At 45.2% G+C, this 18,821-nt stretch overlaps 6 protein-coding genes across 6 annotated transcripts; 1 reads left to right on the top strand and 5 right to left on the bottom strand.

Moving 5' to 3' along the window:
- Window positions 1–467: 467 nt before the first annotated feature.
- F5891DRAFT_980821 (uncharacterized protein) lies at window positions 468–1,814 on the top strand (the record flags this gene model as incomplete). Its single annotated transcript, XM_041377045.1, has 7 exons — window positions 468–527; window positions 813–956; window positions 1,046–1,090; window positions 1,207–1,294; window positions 1,348–1,437; window positions 1,493–1,579; window positions 1,630–1,814. 7 exons carry the CDS (start codon window positions 468–470, stop codon window positions 1,812–1,814), a joined length of 699 nt encoding a protein of 232 aa, XP_041225453.1.
- A 1,626-nt stretch (window positions 1,815–3,440) lies between these two features.
- On the bottom strand, window positions 3,441–5,011 carry F5891DRAFT_1189348 (uncharacterized protein; the record flags this gene model as incomplete). The annotated part of the gene is made up of 3 exons (XM_041367146.1): window positions 3,441–4,586; window positions 4,647–4,772; window positions 4,823–5,011. 3 exons carry the CDS (start codon window positions 5,009–5,011, stop codon window positions 3,441–3,443), a joined length of 1,461 nt encoding a protein of 486 aa, XP_041225452.1.
- Window positions 5,012–6,590: 1,579 nt separating this feature from the next.
- On the bottom strand, window positions 6,591–7,430 carry F5891DRAFT_1189347 (uncharacterized protein; the record flags this gene model as incomplete). Its single annotated transcript, XM_041367145.1, has 3 exons — window positions 6,591–7,031; window positions 7,079–7,222; window positions 7,257–7,430. 3 exons carry the CDS (start codon window positions 7,428–7,430, stop codon window positions 6,591–6,593), a joined length of 759 nt encoding a protein of 252 aa, XP_041225451.1.
- A 943-nt stretch (window positions 7,431–8,373) lies between these two features.
- Window positions 8,374–9,948, bottom strand: F5891DRAFT_1189346 (uncharacterized protein; the record flags this gene model as incomplete). The annotated part of the gene is made up of 4 exons (XM_041367144.1): window positions 8,374–8,584; window positions 8,635–8,976; window positions 9,025–9,169; window positions 9,216–9,948. 4 exons carry the CDS (start codon window positions 9,946–9,948, stop codon window positions 8,374–8,376), a joined length of 1,431 nt encoding a protein of 476 aa, XP_041225450.1.
- A 3,806-nt stretch (window positions 9,949–13,754) lies between these two features.
- On the bottom strand, window positions 13,755–14,209 carry F5891DRAFT_953158 (uncharacterized protein; the record flags this gene model as incomplete). Its single annotated transcript, XM_041375159.1, has 2 exons — window positions 13,755–14,001; window positions 14,055–14,209. Coding segments are annotated over 2 exons (402 nt in total), but the record flags the coding sequence as incomplete, so codon positions are not given.
- A 1,134-nt stretch (window positions 14,210–15,343) lies between these two features.
- F5891DRAFT_1189343 (uncharacterized protein) lies at window positions 15,344–16,413 on the bottom strand (the record flags this gene model as incomplete). The annotated part of the gene is made up of 2 exons (XM_041367143.1): window positions 15,344–16,253; window positions 16,304–16,413. The coding sequence occupies 2 exons, from the start codon at window positions 16,411–16,413 to the stop codon at window positions 15,344–15,346; spliced, it is 1,020 nt and encodes a 339-aa protein (XP_041225448.1).
- Between the last annotated feature and the right edge of the window lie 2,408 nt (window positions 16,414–18,821).

Raw genomic sequence — 18,821 nt, 5'->3', positions numbered from 1 at the left:
TCCAATTATGAAATGTGGTCGATTCGGGGATTTAACCGTCTACAAGATGTCCAGTCTGAATTACAGACTAGAGATCGCTGTAGAGTTAAGCGTGCACGCTGGTTGGTGAAATGGTGCGGCAGATGAAATGAATGTGTCTTCAACCGGGCGGCATGCCCTAACGTTATATATAATTGGAACTTCTGCTTCCAAATTCGGAAATCTTTGGCGACTCATGAGACCTCTTCTTGGTTCTGTCAGTGTTAGTGGGACTTCTAAAATCTCACTTGCGACTCATAAGGCAGATAGTGTATGTCCTAACAGCCGTAGTAGGTCATCAAAGTCCTCCATGTTCCAAAACTTTTTTGTGATTAATAAGCCAAAGATAATGTAGGTCCTCGAGATCGCAGTATGTCGCCAAAGTCCTTCATGTCCTTGAAGTTGTTACGGATAGTCGTCAAAGCTATATTACTGTAGTAAGGCTCTCAATGTCATCAAAGTCCCAGAAGAACGACTACGTCCTCAAAATTGTGATAAGTGACTGGACTGTGAGTTTACCGAGTATTACCAGACACGAATTTTTGGTGTTGAACGATTTACTGGGCCAGTGACCCCACATGTAGTATATTAAAATATACAATAACATCTGCTTCGAATTACAGAGCAAAGGGTTGTACTCGGTGAACGTTAAAGTGTTTTGGATAGAAGTGCAGTGAAAGGAGGCCGTGAGAGAATTTTAGTGTCCTTGAATTCAACCGTGGTAACTTTGGAGACTTTGAAGACTTTGGCGACATCTGAGACTTTGAGGACTTGGGCGACTTGCAAGACTTTAGATAATCATCAGACGTGTGAAAGTAGGCGGATCGCTTTACCACTCGTGGAAGTCGGAATACCGGAGCGGAAGTGGTAAACATTTCAAGTTCATTTTACCATCAGACGTTGACATCGGACTCTTGTTATTCGCGAGTCTTTTGTCTGTAAGTCAAATTAGACAATCTCCAAACTCTGTTAGATGCCAGCTCCTGACACTGAATTGTCTCATTATCAGACTCGACTGTTTTCACAGCTACATCCGATCGAGCTTTCATGGATAATACCGTGGAAGAAGCAGGTACACTGCACTTCTTTTTAATCCTCGTAACGAAAGTTTGTTGAGATACATACAATTCAGTTGTTGGTGTATCAAAAAATGTCTATATGCAAGACACATCCAATGAATTTATCAAGCTTTCCAAGTCCCAGATTCGTCACAGAAAACAGCAAGAGAAGTTGGAAAAGCAACGCGAATCGCGTCTGGCCGAACAAAGGCTTATCTGTACGTCCCAAGATTATTATTTTTTTGAAAAAAAAGTCCCACATCCTCGATAGTACTTGCTAGGTACCAGAAGGGAACCATGAAACGGAACAAGAAGAGAGCATATGACAATGCATGGAGGATTGTGGCGCAAGAGGAAACCGGTACGTCACATAAGCATATTTCACCCCGTCTACTGCTAATATACTGGGTCTCAAGGGCTCTCTAGATCTGCTATTCATAAGGAAATACGGAGAGAGAAGAGGGCAAAGAAGAAAGCATTGGTTGCGGCAGAACAAGACACTAGTACGTGCTATAAATATCTTATATGTGCTAGTTGTGAGCAATGTCTGTAGAGAGAAAAGCCTCGCAGATTTTATCGGACACGCAAGCGCTATTGATAGAGAACGAGGAAGAGCTAGTTGCGGTGCAAAATGCAGCACACAGAGATGTGTTACTCGCAGCCAAGAAGATTGCGTTTTTGGAAGAGAGAATGGATGATCTGCTTGTAGTACTAAAAGACATGCGTGGGGTATCGTGAAGACGGTCTTGGAACAAAGATACAAAGATAGTTAAAGATGTTCAAATTAATGTGTTGGATCTAAACTCCTTCAGCAGAATAAACCACCTTTGAAATTTGCGTGAGTTATTTAGACATCTGTCCCTCAAGCAACTTATAACTTGTTGCCCCATGCATTGTAAGTTTGAATAAGAGGATGGAATGACCTTGAACTTGAGGTTGACTAATGATAGTACTCGAAATTTGACCGTGTCCTGAGGGTGTAGTAAATTAAAAAAGTACGGGAGGTCGAGTTTCGGTTTTGCTTTCCGTAGTGTTGGTACATTCGCGAGGTCTGGCCACGTATGATTGCAATCAGCATCCATTGTTGAGAATGTAGGAAATGGCTGAGGTTAGCTAGGCTTGGTCAACTAACTAACACCAAACTAAGTAGTTGGTTATATTGGTATGGAAGATTAACACGAGGGAAGGGAGAAATTGAGACTAAACTGGTGAATGGGGTGAGTATCAGCAGCGGAAACTAGTAAATATTGGAGTGGGGTGTGGTATGCGATATTCGTATAGACGAGTCGGGAGAGGTATATATCGGTAAACTGACTAGAATATGGACTATTGTGCAATTAGACGTCAGTTCTCATTTGCTGTATCATATGTAGGACTCACAGTTCATTTGGTTGCCTTCATCGACGACGCTTTACACCGCCTGTTCAATAAACATGTCCTCCTGTCGAGAATGAAAACAGTATTGAATCGAAGGGAGTAGAATAGAGTAAGATGGGCTGACCGTGGCGACGTCAACGTCGACATCCATACACGAGTGGGACTCGTGCTCCGGCTCAAGTGTTTCCTGTGACGAATGATGTTGAACTGAATCAGAAGAGTAAAACTAACTAACCATCATAACGTCTGCGTCGACGACCATATACGAGTGCGACTCGTGCTCCGGTTCAAGTGTTTCCTGTGACGAATGATGCCAAACTGAAGCGCAAGAGTAGAACTAACTAACCATCATAATCTCCGCGTCTACGACCATACACGAGTGGGACTCGTGCTCCGGCTCAAGTGTTTCCTGTGACGAATGATGTTGAACTGAATCAGAAGAGTAAAACTAACTAACCATCATAATGTCTGCGTCTACGACCATACACGAGTGGGACTCATGCTCCGGCTCAAGTGTTTCCTGTGACGAATGATGTTGAACTGAATCAGAAGAGTAAAACTAACTAACCATCATAATGTCTGCGTCGACGTTCATATACGAGTGTGATGTGCCCAGGTTAAGCATGTCCTGTAGCGAAAGTAGATGGCAAAAAGTAGGGTGGGTGGTCATAGCGAGGACGGGAGATGATGGTAGTTGTAGATGTAGAGAACTTATAACTTCGATGTCCACGTCTAGAGCTAAATGGATATGGTATGTGTACAGATAACGAAGTTGAATGGGATCCGAATCCAAAGCAAAGCTAAATGGTGGCTGATGACAACATGCACACGAGAAACGGGTGGGGTGCGATATGCTCGACGAGAACGTTGCATTCGTAAGTCAACAGCGAATGCAAGTGTATGGACGTATAATCATACCGTGTTGACAATTAAATGTTGAGTTTTATTTTGAGGTCATTGTGAAATTGTGACACGTCCGTGTATAAATTACTTTAGAGCGTCAATGTGTACTGCAAAAATTTGACCAGTATGGTGTTCCAACAAAATTCCCGGTGACAACGGTCCTGACTTCATAAAGTTGTATGTAGCTGGAAAGGATGTGTTGTGTGACTCGACCTCTATCCTGTTGAGGCAAGGTAGTGCGGTGGTGAGAAAAGTGGAAATGGCGTTGGGGTTGTATGGCGGGGATACACCCACGTTCAATGTTGTAATCGATGTGTTAACTGGGAGTAACCCGAAGTCTAGCGCACCTATGCTACAGTTAAATACCAGCCCCAATTCTTTCAGTCTCGGGCAATTGCGCAACACCGTAGACAGTCCAGCGAGAGATGTCCTTGGGGGATCTGGCCAGTAACAGTGCGTGCCAATGAATAGCGATTCCAGGTTTGGGAGGCCATGCGAGAGTGAATCTAAGGCTGTATCGTCTAGATCACACATGGAAAACCACCTCAGGTCGATATGTGTGATAGGGACCGTATATAGAGGTTCCAAAAAGTGGGACAGAAGTGGGATGCTGTTGTGTAGCAGGTGGGTGTCCACAACAACCGAGAAACGGTTGAGGTCGATAACGGAGAATTTAGATTGGTCAGACACGTTGAATTCTTGTGCAAGAGAAGATATAAAATCTGTCAACTGGGCTCCCCCGAGGTGAACTGGGGTTACGACAGTAAGCTGCCGACAAGGGATGGGAAGCGCGTGCAACAGGCACATTGCAGCGTCGAAGCTAGTATTGCCCAAACCTCCAAAGAGAAATGACCTCTCCATTATTATTTTGAGTGAGGATATGGAACGAATGCAGGTGATGGTGTACGGTAGTGTGTCGAGTGAGTCGTTGATCACAACACTCAAGGACTCCAAGAATGGTAAAGAGGCGATAGCTTCCATTGCATTTGGGTGAAGAAGTGAAACCGTAAGATCGCGAATGGACTGAAGCAGATGGACAGACTTTTCAAATTCTTTCGTGTTGTTTGCCGTATCGACGTAAACAAGTTTTTGGAGGGGAGGTGGTGCTGCAAGGAGAGCAGAGACAGCAGACTGCAAACCCGTGCCGTAGTATGGGAGCTCGACACTTGTTAAACCGTTGTGGAGCAATATTTTCATATGTGCTAGAAGTCCAGCGTGTGTGCCTCTCAGCTGCAGGTGATTTAGGCATGGAAGGAGGGGATTTGTCGAGGTGCAAGAGTGTACACGCACGATAGCATCGAAGGCTTGGATGGCGCCATAGGTTGGGCTAAGCCCGTGGGCATGAATTTGGCATATATGAGGGGCGTAAAAGTAGAGACGATTGAGGTCTCGTTGGGTGAGAATACCGGAGGATTTCTGTGATGGCTTCAATGATGTGAAAGTCGGAGACAAAAGACTTGACCTACGTAGGACCACTTATTGTCAATGAAGTCTTTTTGTAAGACGTCGTCGGGTACAAGATGTAGCAGGGGGTCCAGAGATGATAGTTCGTTCCACAACGCTGGGATGCAGCCATTAAAAAAGGCTCTACTGACCAGTGGCGAGCGCGACAAAGGAACTGAGACATCGCTCACGTCGCGCTTGTTGGTATGCATGTCCGAAAATTTCGAGCAGCACAGTCGTTGTGTAAGCGGAGCATTTGCGACCGGGAATGGAGCCGCAAGGAATAAAGTGTACTGCATATATACTATGCCAACCCATCGAGGCTAAAGATCTCAGATGTGGCGAGCTTCGATCGAAGAGCCTTGAAGCTTGATGTCTAGTTCTTTCCTATTCAATGATTACCAGGTTTGGATAGATGACACATGTGATCGGTCGCAGATGATGTTGCATTGACATGATATTCGCGACGCTAGAACAGCTGGGTCGATTAGCCGGGTCCATCGTCGATTTTGGTCAAATATAAAAACCCCATATGATGGGATCAATTGTGAAGGGTTCGGGATCATTGCAATAAGAAAAAGTGAACACATGTGCTTCTTCCATTGGAGTGTCAATGTATCTAAGTCGAGTAGAGAATAAAAATAAAGTATTGACGTTCGACAATGACAAGTGTGAATACTAGCAGCGGGAAAGGGTCTATGATGAATTTCTGGTTGCTGGGAGATGACTAGTCTGAATTACAGACTAATGATCTAGTGAGACGTCAACGTCGAAACTGAACGGGTTGTGAGAAGATGTTGAAACGAACCAATATTCCATAAATGGTAACTCAATTATTAGTTGTCTGACTTCTGTGACTCCTGTGACTCCTAAGTATAATAAGGGTATATAGATTCAGAAGTTCTGTAATCAAGATACACTTGTTCACCTGTTTCGAACAAAGGTCTCTGAATTCATGTTATTCGTACTATCAAAAGTTATGAAATTAACCTCAAACACAATGTGACAAATAATGTCTTACCAATTTTTGCTTGTTTTTAACTCAGGAAATGCATCCAGCAAATGTAATTTGAGTGCGAACTTCGATGACTGACTACTTGGGATATTTCGAGAAATTTGACGACTTATTATGGCTGTAACATAATTGTGACTTTGATGACTTTGGCGACATTGAGGACAATATGAGGACATGCTACAGAGACAATATGACGACTATTGTGACTTTGATGACTTTGGCGACATTGAGGACATTGAGGACTATTACAATTGCACATCGAGCCTACAGAGATACTGGCTAAGCTAATTTCAAAGTTGCTACACTACTGTGGATGTCTGTATGTCAGTGCAAAGGGTCTCTGTGTGGAAAAATCAGCTCTACAGTGCCAAGGAAACTAAAGCTCGGACAGTGAGATAGACAAGTGACATACCATAAATTATGGGATACCATATGACGGTTCTCTTTTTTTCCTTTATACGAGAAGCGAAAAACTGTACCATAAGCCAACCCTAACTAACCCTAAGAAGATAATCTAATCCCTAACCATCAATGAACCTAAACCTCTAACTAACTAACAGAGAACAACAACAGAGAATGGAGAAGACGAGATAATGAAATCCCCAAACATCTAATGAACCTAGACCTCTAACTAACCAACAGAACTAACTAACAGAGAACAGGGAAGACGATAATAACAATAATAGTAAAGTACATTCCGTTGCTAGATATATATACATTGTTTTGTGTGGGTATAAATGAAGGCGAATACGAAAAACAAATGACGGAAATACAAGCTAATCTAGGGCCGCAAACGATTTTGGATCCAATTTGTCGATGTCGAAGCACAACAATTCCGCTTGAGCCTCGGTTACAACCCTGCTGGTATCTTTGGAAGAAGAAGTTGTGCGTTGACAGAGTCTCGCTGTCCATTGACTGCAGGTAGCGAACGCACGCGAATCCCTGTCTTGTATGGCAGCAATGTGCCTCATGAACCATGCCTCTAAACTTGCGGTCCATTCTCCTTCCCACTCCATGTATTTGTCGAAAAGGTCTAAGGGAGGCCACAATAGAGAGTTGTCCTGAGTAAGGCCTAATAGGGTATCAATATGAGCATCCGTTACTGTATCGTCGACATCGGTACCAATGCGCTCGACATTCGAGTGTATGAACACGTCGCTCGAAGGGCCAGACAACGCAGATAAAAAATGGAACATCTGGCTCTCCAGAGACGCAGTCTGATTTCAGTCTTCTTAGATACGACTAACCTACCACGAGAGATCACATGCAAGAGGTGGAATGGGGGGTAACAAGCGATGTGCAGGAGGCGGTTTTGAGAATCGCTTTGCAACGACGAGGAAAGTGGATTGTTATCGTCGTATTCTTTGAGGGAGATCGTTTGGCCTAGGATAAAGCGGGTTATTGCGTTCTGGACAGGACGGGGTCAGTATATTAAGATGTACAATAACATCTGCTTCGAAATACAGAGCAAAGGGTTGTACTTGGTGAACGTTAAAGTGTTTTGGATAGAAGTGCAGTGAAAGGAGGCCGTGAGAGAATTTTAGTGTCCTTGAATTCAACCGTGGTAACTTTGGAGACTTTGAAGACTTTGGCGACATCTGAGACTTTGAGGACATTGGCGACATGTGAGACTTAAGATAATTGATGTGCTCAAAGTCGTATCAATTCAAAGTCCCACTATTCTGATAGTCTTCATGGTGCCCTTGAATTGAAACGTGGTAAATTTGAGGACTTTGAGACTTTGATGACATGTGAGACTTTGAGGACTTACAGTGTCCTTGAATTCAACCGTGGTGACTTTTGTGACTTTGGCAACATTTGAGACTTTGAGTACTTGCAAGACTTTAGATACAACTACGTCCTCAAAGTGATGATAAAGTCAACAGCGAATGCAACTGTACGGACGTAGAATCATACCTTGTTGACAATTAAATGTTGAGTTTTATTTTGAGTTCATTGTGAAATTGTGACACATTCGTGTTGTCGAATTGTCGCTATCTCGCCAGGCCCTGAAGCAGCTCTTGGTGATGTACATGCGTTGTAGACTAGTTGTTCATTTGCGAGTTGGGAATATAGCTAATGTATAACGTGAATCGATAATGGTGGTTGTGATACAGTGCTATGATTCGTAGATTTGAATCAGGTAAGACAAGTAGAAAGAAAACTGGTCATACAACGTCGGGGCTGCAGTACACACAGTAGTAGGTGGAATATGGGAGGAGTATATTGTCATGTATTTATGGAAGAAAAAGGTTCGAGACAAGTGAAAAGATCCTCCATAGAAAGTGTGTCGCCCGGGTTGCTCTGGTCGCCGGTGCGGTAAGATCGCTGGGCGCTGGGCGCATCCTTGTAGAAGAAATGAATGATAGCCGTAGCGATGTCAACTGATCTCTCGCTGCTCTCCGATGTAAGAACCTTGTATCCTGGGTCGTGGTTCGAGGCTATGTACTTTTCCCGGTTCAGTATCATGAGGCATAATGCGATAATAGGTCTGTGGTATAACCCTTTTAATTGTTTTAGACATGTCGAACCCAACGAGTGAGAAGACTTACGAACACTTCATGGGAGTCGTGGTAACGCTACGGTCATCCTTTGGAATGTTTCGAGGGCGTTTTCGTGAAATTGATTTGTAAGAAACTCTGCCTTGTGGGCATCTATGCAACGAGAGATCTTGGTCAGATGTAAGTACTCGTAACCGTAAAAATTGCCGCCCGTGGTGAACGAGGACACTGGCGTGTATACGGCATGGACTTGACCGGCAGGTTGGAAACTTGGATTTGTGAGCGAAGGCCTGGAATAGATGTGACAAATAAAACTTACACCAGGTCACCCGGTAACAATGTGATCACCTCACCATGCCAAGTTGACTCGATTTCCCTGTGGTGTTTTTGCCAGTCAGCGAACAGCATCTGGGCCTTTAGAAGCGCCGTTCGACTGAGCTTCTCTTTGGTGGTGAAGACGATCCAGAACTTTATGCCAGTTTGAACCTGGACGAAGGTGACTGCGCCGTCCGCATCATGATGAGGATAGGTGATGAATCCAGCTTGATGAAGTAAGGCCCAGGATTTGACGGTGAAATTGTCTGGATGGACTTTGCCGCTGCAAACAGGACAATCGACTGTTGTCTGGTTCCAGCCATATACGAGCCCGTGGTCCAGCAGCCTAGACAAATTATGGTCAACGACGGCTATGAAAGAGTGTGAGACTCACTGAAATTCTTGTGGGAGACCCATTTGAGACAAAGGCATATCTGAGATGCACTGGATCTTAGATGGGTCATTGATACCGTTGATGAATTGTTGTATAGTAGCTTCCATGTGTGGGCGAGAGAAGTCGTTTACTCTGTTTGCAACATCTGGCAGAGAGCTTTAGTTATGGGAGGACAACGAGAGGAGACTTACTGTGTACAATGACGCGCATGCGGCACGATATCCCAAAATTTGTCTCTAGATAATCCGTGTCCAGTGTAGGGGGGTCATGGCTACTGAAGCCGCGGATAACGACGGGTTTGTTTCGACAAAGAGCTTCACTGACGGCATCTTGTACCTGACCTCTCGTCAAGTTACCTCTTTCGATGTGATTGACATTGGCGGAGTCAAATTTTGATTTGGGAAATAGAGAGAGGAAGTGCACCACGGCGATGTCGTTGTCCTCGCAAACATTGATACCTTTGACCATGACACATGGGAGGACAGTCCTGCATCCGTCAGACCATGTGACTGTTTGCGATTGGAGTGGGACTTGAATACTGAGTATATCGGATGCCAGATCTAATTTGAGAGTGGGCTTGTAATTTGTAGGGGATGAGATTGAATCTGCCATCACAGCAGTGTCTAACATGTAGCGTGTTGGCGTGACCCTGTCATCCATAGAATGTGATGGAGAAACATCTGAAGAAGCGGGCGACGGCATTTGTCTGTGAAAGCGGGGGGGAGGCGCACCGATTTCAAGAGACTGTTGGCGCAGTTTTGTGCGCAAATGTTGTTCTCGCTTGTTTTCGCGACCCCTTGCTCTGATCCTTTCTGCCTTCTCGGGATCCTGCATTTGTCGCGCGCACCATCTCTTCTGTTGTTCAATGTGTTTCTGCTCTGGGAGCAGGCCATCTAGATCGGGATATCTGAATCGAGGGGGCATATGTGAGTAGCGATGGTGGTGGTAGAGCATCAGAGTATTAGGTTAGTTTGGCTTTGTTTGTCGATTAGTTTGGCTGATTTGTCAGCATTTGTACATCATTACCGGCTGCCGAAAAACTATGGCACAGGCGCGTAAATGAGCCCTAGGATTGCGATATTTTTAGACTATGAGTTGATTTAGGGCTGTGTAGTAATATGCATACAAGGAAAGACTTACTTCTTCGAAAGGGTCAATCGAAGGAGAACGTCGAGGATCTACCGCAAAACGGTGAAATTAGTGCGCATGGCACGTTCCATTTCAACTTTCGACGCTGTAGACCCTGAACGCTGGAGAACTAATTTTAAGGTTAGGCATGCGAATTTGGGTAAGAAGGTGCATTTCATGTGAACGGATGTAGACGTATACTTGTGTGACACATTTCGTGTACAGATGAAAGACTCAGTTGAATGTACAAACTAGCGCGGTCGAAGTCACTAATTCCATGAAGACATACCATTGCACAATAAGTGCTTGAAGGTCTGAGGTCGTCAGATAGTATGTAGCTACCTATAAGTCATCTCTGCTCGGTGATCCGAGGTAACATCTTTTAATACTTGATAATAGCGGTGGACCAGGAGTCCTGAGGATAACAAAACCTAGACAGAACCGAACTTGTCTTTCATCCACTTGGCAGCGATGTCATTCATTTTGACCTTTGGATTAGGTACATTAGCGATACAAGTAAACTCGTCGGATGCACTTACCGTTGGTACATTTAGGCCTACAATTTGAAGCCCCTTTAGAGACTGCGCCCGGGACAGCCCCACGTATATTTGTCCTGGCAGACAAATTAATACTAAAGAGGGAGATTGTCTGGGCTGACGCTTACCATCAGCAAACGACTGCCTGCAGTCGACGACAACTTTTTCGAAGCCGGATCCTTGACTCTTGTGAATAGTCATAGCCCAACCCAGTGAGAGTGGGATCTGAACTTGCATATGAATCAGTAAGCGGTTGCAGAAATGAATATCAAACCTGGAAACGCGTGGCCGTGTATTCTTTCCTGTCTTGGATAGCCTGAAAAACAAACTCCTCGTCGAGAATGAGGACATGTTCATGTGTTGGGCCGATTTCAAATTTGACTAATGGGAACAGTGTCAGTTCGCGGCCTCCAACTGTGGAAATTGGGCCTGGCGGTGCATGGATTGGGACGCCATTGTCATCGACTTTAACATTGCGGATCGAGCGTACAGTCTGGGGCCTTTCAGCTCTCTCGTCTGGTGGGAGAACATTGTGTGAGGTGTAGAAACCCAACACGACGCCCATACTGCCGTTGAAGAGACCCTTTCCTATATTCTTGCGTAGGACAACGCGGGCTCTGACTTTAAGTTTGACGATTGAACCGACTGGTGCTGATAATAAAAGTCGTTTTTGGGCCGTAGATCTGGCTAGGTCGAGCGCAGGGTATGTTGTTGCCTGACCGCTGATTTTCGTCAACCTGTCTTCGTTAGCTTGGTTGGCTAGCTTGACAGTACAATATAACCGAGTCGTCTCCAGATGGGGCAAATAGCTTGGTTGTATTAGCCTTTGTTGTCGGACCAGCAGCATTTGTGATCAAGGCGTGATATTGTTGGTTCTGATATCTTTCAGGATATCAAGTAAACCTGATATGATGGTAAGTGGGTCAGTGGTGATGGGGATTAGGATGAGCTTACCTTCTTCGTTCTGCCGATATACGGTGGTTAACCTGATGTGGTTATCCTTGAAAATTGCATCCCACAGCGGTGATTGAAACGCAAATTCGACACGTTTGCCTGCCATTGACACTGGTGGTAATTGGAGGAAATCTCCGGAAGTTATGAGCTGTGAATGTCATCAGTCAGAGTTAGGGGAGGGAAAAGGTTCTTACGGAGATTCCGCCAAAGGCGAGTTCGCACTTGCGCATGTTTCGTGCAATAAAATCTAACAGTGTTAAAAATACGACAGTTATCATGGAGACTGCGATTTTTATCATTATCATGACTTGGTGGGTATCGAAGGAGGCTTACCTTCATCCAGAATCAAAACTTTGCACTCCAGCCAACGCGTCGAAGCGGCAGTGTTGTCTTTGACCTTCTTAAGAGCCTGTTCCATACATGTCTCTGAGCCAATTAGACCGGCCCAAGAGTGGATTGTTTGACCTGCCGATGTAAGAAGGGGGTATGTATGGTAGGGAGGACTCACCCTGAAGCCGATTTGCTGCAGCTCCCGTGCTTGCTGTGACGCCCAGCTGGCATGGTTTAACTCGTGTTTGAAGAACCTCAATGATCTTTGAGAGGGTAAATGTCTTGCCCGTTCCTGGAAATCATTAGGCGAAGTTGGTAGACAGTGGTTGGGCTTACCTGGATTGCCAGTGAGGAAAAAGCTGTCCAGGTCCTGAGCCAAGCTCAGGGCTTTTAGTTGCTCGGGGTCTAGCATTGGCGTGTCCACATCTCCTTGTTTGGCTGAGGAGAACATAATGTTTAACAAGTGTGTAGTAAGAAGATTATGGGGGGCGTTGGGAGGCATGTTAGATGTAGGGGATGGGAGCCATGAATGATTAATGGGATATCAAGAAGAGAGAAAGACGATGACGAAGTCAAATCATAAATATAGGGGGGCATATTAGGTAGACAGGCTTACTAATCGATGACAGGAAGTGGTTTCATGAGTATTTGGAATGCTGGTAGGACGAGCGAGATGAGTTATAGCCTGGGCCAAAAAAACGCTATGGACGTGAGTAGGTAGTCCATGTATTTTCAAGAAGTAGTAGTCAAGGTGTTTTTCGGGTTGGAGGCAGACATCTTCCTTGAATTACGAGGAAAAGGTCTTAACGTGGTGGTGGGCGAGTGTTGATTCCTCGAATGTTGGGGTTGGCATTACATCCGCTTCGAACATTGGTTCAATTTCGGAGTTGAAACCTTTCGACCATATATAGTAAATACTCCCATCACTTGATTAGCATCTCATTCGTTATAAACCATTATAGTGCTAAATATTTGTGATTGGATGGCGGTATTAAGATCATGTAAATACAGAGCCTAACACTAATTGGCTGGTACTGTGTATATAGCTGTACTTTGAAGCCTATTACGATGTTGAGGACACTTTGCGGACATGGTTGGACTTTGAAGACTTTGAGGGCCTGGAAGTTGTAGCGAGTCCTGAAAGATGTCCTAAAGATGTAGTGGTCCTGGAAGTTGTAGCGAGTCCTGAAAGTTGTGGTGCAGGAAGACGCAGTAGGTCCTGAAAGATGTAGTGGTCCTGGAAGTTGTAGCGAGTCCCGAAAGTTTTAATAGTCCTGAAAGATGTAATAGTCTTGAAAGATGTAGTAAGTCCTGAAAGTAGTTGTAGAGTTAGAAGTCGAAGGTAGACTGGTGTTCCTATGCGATCAAATGGGGAAGCTTTACTGGGGAGTTTAAGGACAATATTTTTCTACATACTCAAAGTCATTGCGTACTCTGGAAGTTGTGCGCCCCGAAAGTAATAGTAGTGTAATTATATTGGGCAATCCTAGACCTTAGCTGTGATATGTCTTAGGCATACCTAAATTTAAACCTATTGATGGTTAGGTACATCAAATGTGCAAACATCTAATTTTTACTAGTCGTCTTCATAGCATGATTGATTGCAGATGCAAGAAAGATACATTGATATGCTATTTGTAAATGTGTGAGTGATATGGAAAAAAATTGTTGTACAAGAAATAATGAGGAGTCAATATATGCAGACCTATGAGTGAGGATTGATATGTAAATACATCTGAGTCCAGTTCGAGACACGAGTGATACTGGTTGTCAAGCGGTGAATCACCTGAGCAACTGGCGACACTTGTTTTCGACACAATTGTTGATCTTCTTGCTCTGGTTCTTATAATATTTGAGATCTGACCGCCACTTCTTGGTGGTTAGCAAGGTCGCCTCGCCCTCGCAAATTTTCCTAAGCCTCACTTGGAACAACTGTTCGCATGAAAGTGTCCAATATCCCATGTTCAGTCCAGACGCATCCCATAACCCGGGAACAGGCCACCAAGCCAACGTCGTAGTTTGTGCGCGTCTATCTGTGGATGTTATGTTAGCGCTGATAGGTCAGAGGAGCGGGGTAAAAACATACCTGTATCAACATAATATACCCCACACAGTATTTCGATCTCGTGTTCGCTGAGAGTATCGAAGAGAAGGGTACAGGACACGTCCTCAGATGTATCGGCAAAATACAGGACGTCGGATGAAGGTCCGTTTGGAACGTCGTTGGCTAGTTCTTGTTTGCATAGACGCTAGAGGATTCCGCCAGCTTGGGCCACAGCGACTCTCACATGCGGTAGTCTTAATAGACGATTTTGGCGAAGTTCGTAATTTTTATATTTGAACTTGTCGGCTTTCCATCCATAAGGGCGCCGGTTAGATTCGAAGACCGTGATAGGGCGGGGCATGGGAGAGTATGCAACATTGGAGAGGAGTTTGAACGGGATACCGCGCTCGAATAAGCACAGGATCACGTCCTCTAAGGAAGGACCCCAGTGCTCTCTGATGCACTGGATCACTGATGTCGCGTTGTCGAGGAATAGCTTCCATGGTCGAACGAATTTGAGGCCGACAGGGAGCAAGAAGTAACCAGACAGAGTGCGATCCGTCACCTGCTTGACCTTGAAATACTTGTTAAGCTCGAGAAGCTGCGCAGCTTCTTGGGGATGCAAATCCCAAATGATGGAAGGCGGTTGGAGTTCGAGTACAAGGGATGAGATGAAGTATTGGATGGCAAATTTGTTGCTTTTTTTGCCCAGGGCGAGGTTGACTTCCATAATATACTTGTGAATGGTGTACGTATTGATGATTCGAGATTCTTCGATGGGAGTAAAGTCCTCTGCAGACTGTATATCGCACTGCGTGGAACAGAGTAGTCCATAATGACTGTATAAGACATCTTCCAGTCATGTCCCAAAGACAACATCCTGCGCAATAGGTTCTTTGAGCACAATGGTTCTTCCCAGAACGTTATGGTTGGATGAGAGGAAGGGCAGGATGTTTATTTTCAGGGCCGGGGTGGGATCAGCCTCGTGGAGCAGTTCATTGTCAAAAGCAGCGTCTTCCTGTGTAGGATCTTGCTCCTTGTCAAACAAGGAACATATATCCCATTGATTTGAGATGTCGTCGTATACGAACTGTTGTTTTCGTCTAGTTTTGATTTCCTTCATCGCGTCTCCATACTTGAGCTCTCCTCTAAATCTCCCTTCTTTCAACCGATACCACATGAAAAACCTCGTCCTGTCCCTTTGCTTAGGCACGATGAAGTTTACAGCATCTTGCAGTCTTTTCTTCACTAGTGCCTTTATGGATTCCGATGCACATGATAAGAATTCTTCGCGTTTGATTTTTCGGTAATCTATGAGTGCATTCCATCAATGAAGACTATCGGGATCGATAGTAGACAGGCCTGGCTTGATGTCAGCTGCAATCGTCTTGTTGATCAATGCACGGAGCTGCAGCTTCTCGTCACCATGAGGGCAGATGATATCAAAGGTACAATATTTGAACGACTTGGATTCAAGTAAGGTAATCGACATTCCTGTAATGATCCATATGGGGACGCGTATGCGGTTGAGCCAAGGAAGTATGGAGCCTAACGTGGATGCAGTAGGGTCAAGTACAACACCAACACATCTCCCAAGGGCCTCTGGCTGCAATGCATCGATGATGTCGCATACATGCGACTGACTGAGGCCAGAATGAGAAAGGGTCTCAGATGGGGAGAGCGGGCATCGAGGATCGCCGGATCTACCAGATTCGTATCGTACGAGAGCACACCCGTAAAATAGGTTGAGCAACCCTACGAGACTATGGAACGCGAGTCTTGAATTCCGGGTGCATCGAAGAGCATGGCATTGTTTCTTGTGAATGCACAGATAGCCGTAGTAAGAAGGGAGGGGTAACATAGCAAACTCCAGCGGGAGTAGAGAATCGACGCTGAAAGTGGATGCGGCGTGATACAAGGTGTTCTCGAGCCATTTCCAGCTGGTCTTTTGTTCCTCGGAGAGAGAGTATGTCGATCCTGAGCTGACTATGTGGATAGTAGCGAGACATTGGAAGAGAGGACCCGTATATTTGAGCTCTGCATCGTCTGGAGTGGCTGCTATTTGGATATAGCGAGACAAGTCGTACCGCAGCTGGAATAAGTTTTCCAGGTGGGGATCGTCATGTGTGAAATCTTGTTCGATTTCCGAGGAGAACGGGCAAACCGTTTGTGTGGCCGAAAACAGAATCGTGTCTATGTCCTTCAGGTAGAAATATGTTTTCCCCTTGGAACATGATCTGTACATGATGTGAGCGTGTCAGTTTGGGTTGGTAAGCTCAATACTCACATTGAAGGAGGGGTAGGGCGGGGTACAGTCTTTGGAGAGGCACCGTGAACGGTGACTGGAATCGGAAGCTGAATGGTCGCCTTCTGAGATTGTTGGTTAACGCGGGACATCACAGTGTATCATGTAGATGTGGGGATAACGAGTGCGACTAGTCAGAATTTCCAACTAGAAGCCACTAATGAGATGTTGGTTGTAAATATAACGCGTGATTGCGTGTTTTAGTGAGAGAGAGGTTCAGAAACTATGCAGGCTGGACGTTTATATAGGGATTAGGATAACAATGGAGTTGGTGTCCACATTACCACGATGGTTGGCGGTAGAAATCAAAGCGCAGGTCTAGAACATGTAATTATATCACGTGCTGTGATGTGTGGAGAGACGGAAATTTACCAGAACTACTGACAACTTCGACCTCATGAAAGATCCAGGGAAATCATCATTTGAATTAGATAAAATGATATATGAGACATTTTGTCGTGCACCGAGCAGTAAGTTGTGTGGTATAGTGAAGTCAAAACCAGCTAACTAACCCTAACCTCTAACTGGCCGAGACAGAGTATAATATCTGTCCCTAACTAACTAACTAAGCTAACCGCTAACGAAGCCGAGCTAACTCTAACCAATGTAACGAGACAAACCCTAGCCTAACTGGTCTAACCGGTTAGAAAATGACCACATACCTAAGCCATCTAGCAAAGCCTAACAACAAATATCAGTAAAACAGGTAACGGGATGTTGGGAAAAGGGTAATATAAGCCAGTTGTTATAAATGCAAAGGAAAAAGATACGGAATAATAAACATCACCACATCACCTCCTCCTCCCAGCCACCGACAAGAAGGTTTAGGGTATAGCTCAAGAACACAACAACCGGCAACCACAATTATTGAAGCGGAGGCAAGGTGAATGTCTGTAGAGTACAATGATAGAACAGTTGGGTCAGAGAGTGAAAGCAAAAAAAGATACAGAGTAAACATCACCTTCTCCCCCTGCCAGGCACCGGCGGCAAAGTTTAGGGCATAGCTCGAGAACCACACCTTTGGCAACCAAAATTCTTGAAGCGGTGGTTAGCTAAGAATCTGGAGAGTATGGTGGCGAAACAGTTAGGTCAGAGAATAAGAGCAAGAAAAGATATTGAGTTACCTTGTCCTCCTTCCCCTCCCAGCCCCCAGCAACAAAGATTGGGGCATAACTCGAGAACCAAACGTCCGGCGACCAAAATTCTTAAAGCGGTGGTTAGCTAAAGATCTATGGAGTATGGGTGTAGAACTTTTGGGTCAGAAAATGAGAGTAAAGAAAGATGCGGAGTGAACATCACCACCTCCCCCTCCCGGCCACTGGCAGCAAAGTTTAGGGTATAGCTCGAGAACCACACGTCCGGCAACCAAACTTCTTAAAGCGGTGGTTAGCTAAAAATCTGTAGATTACGGTGGTGAAACAGTTAGGTCAGAGAGTAAAAGAAACAAAAGATATTACGTGACCTTGTCCTCCCTCCCCTCCCAGCCATCAGCAACGAAGATTGGGGCATACCTCAAGAACCAAACATCCGGCGACCAAAATTCTCATAGCAGGGGCATCATGGGCTGCGAATTTCGCAGCTCAGGATGTCTGAGGACCGTTGGGGATTGCGGTGAAGAGGAACGAGGGAGACGAGCGGTTGAAGTTTTGGGACTTATGCAACGTCACGTGCGTGAGTTCTGCGACCTGCAGGGACTTGAATTACGATGTATTGCTTATGAGTAAGTTTATAACATAGGTGTAAAGTCGCGAAATGCTGAGACGTTATGCTATATATTACAAGCGACAGGGAGCAAATGCTAATTTCGAATGTGGAGCTAAAATAAGGTCCGAATCTAACGACCTCCGACTAACAGTACAGGGGCTACAAATACGTAGTGCATGAGAGAATTAGTATTTGTGCTGGAGTTCCTAGAGTGGTTGCAAAGACGTAATGCGAGCGGCCGCTTCCTGTGTTGCGACTGCCCAATCTATGGTCGAGAGTTGCGAGGCTGATTGAAGAAATGCGTGAATAAGGTCATATAATCGGGGGTATCCCGAGCTGATGATGGCGCCGTTAGTGGAAGGGGTGTATAACCAGGTGCCAAACGAGTGAATGGAATCCGTGATTTCGTCAGTGTAGTGCACGCCAAGGAAATTGAAGATGATTTGCGTGATCGCGGGTATGGTGAAGACAAGGTAGGGGATGCCCAGCCAAAAGTCTTGGAGCACATCATTGTCGCAAGCCCAGACAGGGTGCTCAAACCTCTTGCACCCGCCGCACGAGGAGCACAAGGTAGGCTTGTTAATGTAACAATGTATCGTCTTGCGGTAGTGTGTGAGGTAGAAGTTGACGTTGACGAGGTCGCAGGTGCGCAGATCTGTATGGGGCTCGAGATGAGGGAGTGAAGACGATAATCCGTGCAGAGCGCAAACCCCCCCATAGTCGTTCAGATAGGATTCGAGGATGGCGATCCTGTCGTCGAAATCACTGGGCAAGGGAGTAGGGGAGAGGGGTGTGG

This window comes from Suillus fuscotomentosus, assembly GCF_016647785.1.
Source record: "Suillus fuscotomentosus strain FC203 chromosome Unknown F5891scaffold_30, whole genome shotgun sequence".
Lineage (NCBI taxonomy): Eukaryota > Fungi > Basidiomycota > Agaricomycetes > Boletales > Suillaceae > Suillus > Suillus fuscotomentosus.
The sequence above is the reverse complement of the archived record's forward strand: the minus strand, read 5'-3'. Positions and strand labels throughout refer to the sequence as shown.